The sequence below is a fragment of the Pseudopodoces humilis genome, chromosome 12 (assembly GCF_049639895.1).
Source record: "Pseudopodoces humilis isolate 2021_Gansu_Grassland_sample_001 chromosome 12, ASM4963989v1, whole genome shotgun sequence".
Classification (NCBI taxonomy): Eukaryota; Metazoa; Chordata; class Aves; order Passeriformes; family Paridae; genus Pseudopodoces; species Pseudopodoces humilis.
In genome coordinates, this window is record NC_142211.1 from 10799986 (window position 1) to 10811199 (window position 11214).

Genomic DNA, 11214 nt, shown 5'->3' on the forward strand with positions numbered 1-11214 from the left:
AATGCGTCCCAAGCTGGCTTTGAAAAAACCACCTCAACTACAGGGAAAAACCCTTCCACTCTTCCATAGGTATACAATTGCTGAAAGTCAGCATCCGAAACATCAGTCCGTGTGTGATCAAAAACAGCACGCCACACCCCTACAACCAGGGCCTCTGTGGGAGAGAACCCAAAAGCAGCCATAGCTACAGGCCAGACAGAGAATGCCTCGCAACGTCACCTTCAACACGTCAGGGGTCACCAGATGTTGCTGCTGGAGAGGAATAGGTCACACGAATACAGCTCCAGGTGTGGTGAAAGGAAAAGAGTGTTTATTTCTTCTCCCAGGATTTATAGGTTTCTGATGATGGCCAGGGATTGGATGGTCAGGATAACACTTTCCCAACTGCACTGGCTGTGACAGATGTCCATCACAAGACGTGTATCAGAAAGAATGTACACATCTCTATGTTTACAGTTACTGTCATGGGAGAGTCTTTAGAAGACTATGTCAGCAAGATCAGAAGCTGAGTTTTCAGGGCGACAGATTGGTATCTTGATCATCATCCGAGGGTCACCTGTTGGCTACTTTCTGCCCTTGGTGTCGCAGGTCAGGGCGAACGCACCTAGCAGGTATCCACCGTATCCCAGTATCTGTGGAAACATGTGCATACCCACGACCCCTAGTGATTAGCTCACACGGGCCTTTCTACTTGTTAGTGGTTAGGTCTCTCACCCAAACCTTCGCTCGAGGTAGGTGCGTCTCACCTGAGGACTGCAACGAAAGAAAATTATTCAAAATGACAGGATTATCAGATTTTCTTTGCACTGTGAGATGATTGATTGTATATAGAGCTTGCTCCAACTGACTGTGTGGAGTTTCTCCAGTCATTCTCATTTTTTTGTTTTTCCAGAACACGCTTCAGGGTACCATGAGAGTGTTCAACAATAGCTTGTCCAGTGGGAGAGTGTGGGATACTGAATTTGTGCTAAACTCCCCACAACTAAATACCGTTGTGTTTTCTGTGAGGTGTAGGCAGGACCATTGTCTGTTTTCACAGAAGAAGGTATGCCTAAGACCGCAAACGCAATCTTCCAATGGGCGATAACATCACAACCTTTTTCTCCAGTGTGAGCAGATGCCCACATAGCAGATGAGAAGGTGTCAACAGACACATGCACATACTTAAGCCGAGCAAATTCAGCAATGTGAGTGACATCTGTTTGCCAAATCTGCAAGGCCTTTAAACCTCTGGGGTTTACTCCCGCTGGTAAAGGTGCAGCAAGTCCATGACAGTCAGCACAAGAGCTGACAACGTCACGAGCCTCAGTTGGTGTCAAGTGAAATTGCTTTTGCAAGGTATGTGCACTTTAATGGAAAAAATCATGCGATGCCTTAGCTCGTGCAATTTTGTCAGGCTGAGGTGCTACCCATGCAGGGTTAGCTAACCTGTCAACCCTGGCATTACCTTCTGCTATGAAACCTGGTAAGGTGGTGTGACTCCGAATATTCAGGATGTAATATGGGTGAACTTGGGTTTGGATTACACACCACAAAGATTTCAGCAACCAAAATAAGTGCTCATTATCAGCTTCTTTCAAAAGTGCACAATTCAAACACTTGGCTAGATCTGCTACATAAGCAGAATCAGTAACTAAATTCAGTGGCACCTGAGAGAACTGCTGGAATGCCATGGTTGCAGCCCTTAGTTCGACTAACTGGGCTGAGCCTGACTCGTGTCCTTCCAGCACCTGGCACTCAGATTCATCCTTCCACGTAACAATGGCCTTCCCTGTTCTTCCTGAACTGTCAGTGAAGGCGGTGGGTCCTTGCACAGGCACCCAACTACTTTTTGGTCAAAAGGACAATTCAGCTGACTTTGCCAATTGCAATAGTTTGTGGCTGGGCAGATGGTAAGCAATCTGCCCTAAAAAGTTTTGCAGCGCACTCTGTAAGGAAGCGCTGTCGGTCAGACTCCATTCAAATTCCTCCTGTCATATTGGGAGGATGATTTTTCCAGGGTCAACTGCCATTAACTGCAAACACCACTGACAGAATTTAATTATCAATTGAGCAATAAATTAAAATAACTTGGGTGCTGTCTTTTTCGGTTGATGGGGTAGAAAGACCCATTCCAAAATGTGCAAATGATCAGACCATTGTTCGCTCCATTGGCCAATGATACTTGTAGGATGAGACTCCGGATAGGTAATGAAAACAGTGATATCAATGGAGGGATCTACCCGGTAAACCTGCCGAGCAGAGACAGCTTGTTGAACATCCTCCAGCACTTGCCGTGCTTCAGGAGTTAGATCCCGAGGCGAATTCAAAGCAGAGTCCACCTTTAAAATATTGAACAATGGGGACAATTGCACTGTGGTCAGCCCCAAGTAAGGATGGAACCATGTGATGATACCCATCAATTTCTGGGCATCATTCAGAGTCTTGATAGAATCTGTAAATTTCACCTCTTGATGGCAAATGGTTTGATCTAAGATTTTGACTCCTAAGTATTTCCAAGGAGGATACTGTTGAACCTTCTCTGGAGCCTCCTGCAGACCATAAGAAAGCAGGGTTTCGAACAGCTGGGGCTGTCCCCTCAGCAGTTCAGCCTAGGTGGATGCTGCCACCAGGATGTCATCCATGTAATGATAGCAGAATGCCTCAGGGAACTGCTCACAGACTCCGGATAGGGCCTGAGCCACATACCACTGGCAAATAGTTGGGCTGTTCTTGCAGCCCTGTGGCAAAACCTTCCATTGATACCTCTGCACGGGCTCAGCATTATTAATTGTAGGTACTGTAAAAGCGAACTTTTGCTTGTCATCAGGATGCAAAGGAATCGTAAAAAAACAATCCTTTAAATCAATGGTAAGAATTGTCCATCCCATAGGAAGCATGATAGATGAGGGCATGCCAGGCTGCAGTGCCCCCATGCTTTCCATGACTGCATTGATCTTGATGAGATCCTGCAACAATCTCCACTTCCCACTTTTTTTCTTGAGCACAAAAACGGGACTGTTCCAGGGACTAGTGAAAGGCTCAATGTGTCTCTGCTGCAATTGTTCCTGGACTAATTCACAAAGGGCAACTAATTTCTCTTTTGCCAGGGACCACTGGTTGTCCCAGATGGGTTTTGTCACCAGCCACTGTGAAGGCAGCGTGGAACGCTGTGTGCCCTTTACCACAGTGGCCCTCATCAGAAATGCGTTTCAACCTGTACCCCCCATGCTGCCAAAACATCCTAACTCCAGCAGTTAAGTGGAGCTGAAGTGACATAAGGCCGGACTGTAGCTGTTTGCCCCTCCGGGTTTTTGATCAGCACAGACTGTTGGCTCACAAAGGTCTGTGTAGCACCTCCAAGCCCCTCAATGGCTGAATCAACAGAAGTCAAGGGCCAGGATGGAGGCTACGCAGAGAAGGAGACGATTGTCACATCTGTGCTGGTGTTGATGAGACCTCAAAGCTGGATGTAAGGCGGGCTGGCAGTTGGAAGACTCAGGGTACACATCATTTGAGGTCGCTGAGCTGAAATGCAGGCAGACCAGAGGACCTGCGGCAGTCCAGTAGATCCAAAGCCACCATCCCCATGAGTCTGGTCAACAGTCCTAGGGACAGAGGACTTAAAAGGCACAAGTTGAGCAATGCAAGTCTTTTCAGAGATTGTAACGGGGGGGAGGGAGTAGAAACCATGGCACAAATTTGTCCCGTAAAGTCAGCATCAATGACTCCTGGATGCACAAAGATCCCCTGTAGGGTCACACTAGATCTTCCGACAAGCAGTACACTTAATCCTTGACCCAGAAGATCAAAAGCATCCAGGGGAACCTTATAGACATGACTAGAATCTGATGTGACTGTTGCTGTGGTGTATACTTCCACTCCGGCGGCTCCTTGGGTGCTGCCACTAAGCTGGCTGAGTAGGCCTGCAGAGGACCTGTGCCCTGGGAACTCATTTGCGTCAGAGTGCAGTTCCCTTGTGCGTTCCTGTGCAGGTTTCCTGAATCCATCAAAAGTTGACCATTGGCATGGTATCTAGATTTACATTGGTTTGCAAAATGATCTGGCTTGTTACATCTAGCACATGAGAACTTTCCCTTTCCTTTTTTATTCTGCTGCACTTGTTGAGCCTTACCCTGAGCATCCCTTTGCTCCTGGGAACCACCCTGACGGCCTGCTTGTTTTGATGTTAGAGCAGCAGCCAGAGCAGACATTTTGTACTCTACAGAGCCCACTTTGGCACATGCTCGGACCGTCTCTGGTATTGAGGGGTCCCCTGGAAGAGCCTCTATGATCTTCCTGCAATCCTCATTAGCATTATCCCTTGCTAGTTGTTTACACAGGAGCTGTCTCAGGTTATCATCTTCAACTTGTTTCTCCAAGGCTGCTGCTATTTTCTCAAGAAATGGCAAGAATGGTTCCTTTAAACCTTGAGTGATTGTCACATATCATGCCCTGGGAGCAGCTGTTTCTATAGTCTTCAGCAATGCCCCAATACCAATTTTCTGCCCTTGCTCAAGGACTCTAGGGTTCCAATGGGCCTGGAGATCAGGATTGGAATACTCCCTCACTCCTGTAAGGATCTCCAGTCTAACCCCATGTCTGGGATCATGCGCAGGCAGACGTGTGTTCTCGTCTGCAGCCATTTGTGCCATCTGCCTCCAATTATCTTCAAAAACTTTAAACTGCACAGTCTGGAATAACACTTGAGCCAGGTGTCTAATATTCTTAAAAACGAGATTCATTATAAAAAGAATTTAATATAAATAAAAGACAATTAGGAGACATAAGAAATAAAGCAAAGGGTTAAAACGGCCGGGTGCCTTGGCGCGCTGCCAAGAGCACACCTGGTATCCCAGGGATCTCCTTTTTATCCCCTCCTTGCTGTGAGGGGTTAATGCATATTCAAGCATGTCCCCTCCCTGGTTCCGCCTTCTTGGATCATGCTTTTCACAGTTTTATTTTCTGCCGGTCAGCATATATTTTTTGCTGGTCATCATTATTTTTGCTGGTCAGCATTTTTCTGGAGTTTGGTTTCCTTTCTTTTTGCAAATGGTCAGGGCAGATAACAGTCCGGGGCCATCATCCTTCCCCTGAGGACAGATGGGTTTCATATCTTCCGCTGATAACAGTTTGGCCTCTATTGTTCTCTTGATAAGAGTTTGGGCCCCACTGTCCTTGCCCTCTGGGGTTTCCTTGCCTTGTACCTAGGAAATTCTTTTAAGCTTAAGACTTGTTAGCAAGAAAAAAGTACATACATAGCTAAAAAGTATTTAACATATAATATTCATCTGCGAAAGCCAATATCACAATACAAATTTATAACAAATATCAAACGGAGCAAGCAGATCAGTGTCTAGCACATTGATAATATGCACAACCTCGGGAGAGCCAAGTCCGTATTGTGCCACCTTACTCTGTATATCCTGTACTACCTTCCATGCCATCACATCATGCCTGTCAGTCTGTCCCGTATTCGGGGCAGCCTTAAACACAGGGAAGGCTCGGACAGCCCCCTGTGGTGCGTCACCAATTTCCTGATCCATCTGGATCCATTCATCAGAAGCCAAAGCGGCTCCTGGTCCTCCCTCTGTCTTCCCCGCCCCAACATGCACAGTTAAAAATTCCGGTCCTGGGTGTTCCCAGCCTCTCGAGTAATTCCCAATCCCTCATTTCCAAAGCTCGCTGTTTCACCGCGTCTCAAAAGCGCCCTGGACGCTTCGGACGCGCGGCCACCAGACGGAGCGGGAACGTTCCGAGATGACTCTGGGGTGGGCTCGCAGCAGGGCAGTCTCGGGCGCAAGAAACGGAGGAGGGCGGGCTGGCCAGAGACGCGGAGGCGGGCGGGCCAGCCGCTGCGGGCGCTGCAGGCTGTTGCTCGGAAACCAAAGAAGGCACGGCGGCAGGACAACTGCAGCAGGCAGGGGGAAGGGGTGGTGCCAGCACAGGCGTGGGCCCCGCGGAGGGCAGCGGCAGGGCCAAAAGCACGTCCCCCCCGCCACGCTGGCGGGCTGCAGCCGGGGCTTCTGTGCTGTCCCTTGTGGCACAGGAGAAAGGGACGCAGGGGGAGCGGGGGGGCCGAAGGACACCATTGACAGCGAAGGCCCTCCCGTGCCCGCTAGCGGCGGCGCTCGCGGTGCCGGTGAAGGCGCCGCGGAGGGCGTAGGCGGAGGCGGGCAGTCTCCTTTCCCCCGCCGCCTTCCTGTTGGTGAAGCTTGCGCGCCCAACTCCGCGGGTGACAAATACTGTTTCCGCCCACGTCCAAAGTCCTCCGGGGGTCCGGGCAGAGCCGAGGAAGTGCTACGCTTCCCGTTCTTGGTCCCATCCCCCAGTCTCTCATTGTATACAAAAGAGGCACCCCTGGCATCTGAAGCTTCCATCCCGGCCTCACTGTCCCCAGACTGGCACCGCTCCAACGCTCTAAAGAGCGCGCCCCAGGTGGTCGCCAGGCTACACACGCTGGTATCTCCTTCAGCTAACTCAGACCATATGCGGTCTCCCACCAACAGCCAAACGTTGAGATCAAAGGCATTATTGACAGTCACACTAAAACCCTGTGCTTTCGCACACTGGAACAAAGCGTGCATAGCATCTTCAGAAATATCGAGTCCCATGCGTGGCAAAGCGTTCTGCCATGCAGAGAAGACAAGTTGATCATCAGTTGAACTTCGGTTCCCCATCGTGAGAACCGTCTATCTTGACGGCCCGCGAATGCAATTACGCAAATGCAGCGGCTTAACCCGGGACCTCAAGCTCTAGCTTCGTCAAGATAAGCCGTTCCAGGCCTGCTCACGGGCAGGGCCCTGCTATCCTGTGGTCTGAAAGACCAGCTCCCTCCAGGAGAGCATGGGAGATATTCGCTTACCCCTCTCTGGAGGAAGCGGGCAGCACGTCGTCAGTCGGCTGCAACAAACGTCGGAGGCCACCAGGTGTCGCTCTATTGGGAACGTCGATAAGCACGACACAGACTCTCGTGCATTGAACAGGAGAGCAAAGTTTATTACCTCAGATCTTCTTTTGTAGACTGATATGCGAAAGTACAGAAAGGCGAAACTCTTATTGGTTAGTGAACTAACACATTACATGCTATTTTTTCTATATGTCCCCTGCCTCTCTATTGCCACCGTCTGCCCTGCAGTAGCCAGGGAGGCAGGGAAGATATTATAGCATGGACCAGAGGAACTAAAGCGAGGCTCTCTCTCTTGCTGAGATGGTATTTCAGCTTTATTCCGGGGATCGCATGGGGAAAGAGAAGGAAAATTTATAACACATTTATTTTTGAAGGCAGCGGAAGGGGAAGGGTTACATTCTTACAACCAATAGGGAAAACTGGGGAGGAAGACATAAGGAGGGTGAAGCTAACATTCTGCATTTCAGGGGTACATCTTGGGTTATACCATTTTTCTAAATGCATTACAACAATTACCATCATTGGTCAGTGGAGTACACCACCCCTCGACCTTCTCTTGCAAGAAAACAAGAAACTGACAAACAGCACCTGCAAGGCTGTCTTCTATCTCTGAGGATTGTTTTAATTCCTCCTTATGATTTCCCAGGTCACTTTCTCAGACGAGACTGAGAAAGTTATGCGGCCTGCTTTTCCACAGGCACTGTGGTCCCTGCTTTTGCTCATAGTTAGCATCCATAGATGCTATTTCGCAGAGGCAATCAGCTTGCTGGGCTTCAGATTTACCACTATGGTTAACCATTTTAAACCCTGATAGGCAGCCATATGCCTTGATATTTCAGTGGGACGCAGAAAAAACAGAGCCTCTATTAATTATCAAATGGGTCTTTTTGCCTAATAGTATGCACAAGACTATTTCCATGCAAGATGAACTTATGGCTATGTTAATTGTCAAAGACTGACCTTGGCTGGAAGGGATTTTGACCATATCTTTTTACCTCTTACAATATTCTATTTGAATTGGTTGCTACAGAAGTCTGAGAAATTGCAAATTGCTTTAGCTGATTACCCAGGGCAGCTATCTATCCATCTGCCTAAGAACAAAATGTTAAGCTGTTCTTTTAATTTGCTCCCAAAGCCAAGGAGAAGTGAGATTCCTTTGCAAGCTATGACAATATTCACAGATAGCTCTGGGAAAAACCCATAAATCAGTGATTGTATGGAGGGATTCTGAAACCAGAGCCTGGCAATCTGACATTGCTGTAGTCGAAGGGTCCCTGCAGATTGTAGAATTAGCTGCTGTGACTAGAGTGTTTCAGAAATTCAGCAGACCTTTTAACCTAGTAACTGACTCTGCTTACGTTGAAGGAATTGTGTCTAGAGCAGAAGCCTCTGTCTTAAAAACAAATTAAAAATTATATTCTTTTTCACTGGCTGAAACTACTAGTTTTTCTTTTAGATCAAAGGATTGCTTCTTACTTTGTGATACATATAAGGTCGCATTCTAATTTGCCTGGATTTCTTACAGAAGGCAACACCCAGGCAGACTTGTTAACCCTACCGGTGCAACATGTTTTACCAAACGAAGTAGAACAGGCTAGAGTGAGTCACTAATTTTTCCTCCATAGCGCTGGGGCTTTAATAAGACTTTATGAGCTCACAGCAGCATAAGCTTCTAGTACTATTGCTACATGTCCTGATTGTCAGCGTTGCTCTCTTCCTAATGTGAACACAGGGGTCAACCCTAGAGGTCTACAGACCCTACAAATTTGGCAAACAGACGTGACACACTTTCCTGAATTTGGTCATTTGAAATTTGTGCATGCTTCTATTGATACCTTTTCAGGTGCTCTGTTTGCCTCAGCCCACACAGAAGAAACAGCAAAGGACGCTTGCCATCATTTCACTGCTGTCTTTGCCACATTAGGAATGCCACAACAGATTAAAAGAGATAATGGCCCCACAGACATTTTGTTGTAGTCCACAACCTCAGGATCACGTCCAGAGAAGCCGCAGGGTTCTGGGGACCAGCATGGAACACCAATGAGATGGGCTCCCGTTCATGAAACCATTTATTCAGCATAGGAACAAACTCAGATCCAGAACAGAGAGCCCTGAACAGAGGCCGAGCAGGGGTTTTTGAGGGACAGAACTAGGGTGGAGTTCAGGGTCAGGGACCACTAGAAACACAGCAAGGGAGAAACCCCCCAGGACTCAAACGCAATCAGAACTCCTGGGCCACCCTTCACAAGGGGTTTGGGGTGGGACAACTTCATCCAGGGCTCACATACCCATCCCCCAACACAGGGGGTCAAAATTCACACACATGGCCTACAGCCATGCCTCTCCTTTAACAATACTTATCTGAAACTAACTCTTGGCCTCCCCGAGGCACTTCACAACAATATTTCCCATAAAATCGCCAATTTTTTTCCTCGTTAGGTATTACCTACAATACAGGCATTCCCCACTCACCCACAGGGCAGTCCATTATAATGCGGGCCCATGGGTCCCTCAAGCATCTCCTGATTCAACAGAAGGGGAGACATGCCTGCTGAAAGACTACAGAAAGCCCTATATGTTTTTAATTTTTTGAACTCTTCAATGATGGACTTAAATCCCCCTATGACTAGGCATTTTGCATCATCTACATCGCTCTCCTGCAAGGAGAAACCACCAGTACTGATCAGTGACACAGAATCTGGTAAAATCCTTGATGCTTACCCTTTGATCTCTTGGGGGAGGAGCTTTGCTTGTGTCTCTACAGAGAAGGGACCATGCTGTATCCCTGCAAGGAATGTGAAACCGTTTAGGGAACCTCTACCAGCAGCTGATGGAGGCCAGGACGCTACCAAGAACCCAGAGGAGGAGGGGGAGGAGGAACCACACCAAGACTGCAGTTCATGACTAACATCTTTTGTCTCACCTGTAAAGGAAACTGTGAACCTTAGGTTTTATGTCAGTGTAAAAAGTGTGGAAATCGGTGGTATCGCAGAGCCCTTCTGGCAAAAGCATAGTGTGAATCATGTTATGATGTGGAGTTACAAATAAGGTATAAGGCTGTTGAATTTTTAACTGTAGTAGGCCACGAGGAAAAGGATAGCCCTCACCTCCGTATTCTGAGGAGGGAAGTTTTGAGGGAATCCAAAAATAGCCATATTTGCAAAGTAGAGTGCAAATAAAACAACTTAGTGCCTTATATTTGGCCAGTCCCTGAACGAGCTTGGGAAAGGACAAAAAGGGAATGTGCTAAAAAATATGCTTGGAAACTAAAATCCAAGAAGGGTTTTTTGCCACAACATAGTTAAGAAAAAAGCATGGAGTTAAATTGAATGCTATGCTTATTAGCACTGCTTGCTTTTACTAGCACAGCTTGGCCTGTTGACCAACCCAAAACAAATGTTTCGATAACTCTGGCTAATGTAACAAAAGAAGATACCCTATGCTTAGCTACTGCATCCCCAGAAAATCCATTTTCAACCTGTCTAGTCAGCTTGCCATTAGATGATTTGCCAATACCAAAAACTACCAAAAGCATTATGCAGAACACAAATCCCGTTGATGCATCGAATCAATGAATCCCTTACCTTCCTGAAGCACCCTTGGAGCCCCAAGAATTAGAGCTCCTGGGTTCTGTGAAAATGGATTTTTGTGTTAATTTTAAATACACGGGAAGGAATCAGTCTAAAGCTTGGGATGTTTCTCCCTATCACCCTGTGTATAAGAATCAAATCTTTTGGTGCAATTACACTCCTGGCAGTCTTTCTAAACCCAGTAATGCCCCTCTGCAGCTGCTATAACAAATGTTTTTGGTTTGTGGAGATCGGCCTGGGGCTGCTATCCCTTTGCACATAAAAGGAGGTCCCTGTAGTTTGGGATGATTGACTATGCTGACACTTAATGCATCCATTTTACAGCACAAATATTCCTGCAGAATAAGGCGCAGTTTACTTGCATTTGATGAACAGTCTTTGTGGTCTGAGACCCAAATGAATTGGGCCTCTTTGCTTTTGCCAAGACTGGCTGCAAAAAAGGCTTTAAGTCAATTAAATAAAGTAGTTGTTGGCTTACAAAACAGACGAATGCCACCAGCTCTGCTTTATCAAACTTATTAATAGATGTTGACAGTGTAAGACATGCTACTTTGCAAAATAGGGCTGCGATAGATTTTTTTTCTTTTAGCATAAGGTCATGAGTGTGAAAACTTTGATGGAATGTGTTGTATGAACCTGTCTGATCACTCAGAATTTATCCATAAAAGCATACAGCAACTAAAGGATAGTGTGTTTAAACTAAGAATAGAGTCTAGATCTTGGCTAGTGCGGTAG

General features: G+C 47.0%; 1 protein-coding gene across 1 annotated transcript; it reads right to left on the reverse strand.

Moving 5' to 3' along the window:
- Positions 1 to 563: 563 nt before the first annotated feature.
- Positions 564 to 6659, reverse strand: LOC148183363 (uncharacterized). Its single transcript, XM_088061451.1, is given in 6 exon segments — positions 564 to 632; positions 747 to 753; positions 3856 to 4698; positions 5290 to 5516; positions 5593 to 6181; positions 6226 to 6659. Coding segments are annotated over 6 exon segments (2169 nt in total).
- Between the last annotated feature and the right edge of the window lie 4555 nt (positions 6660 to 11214).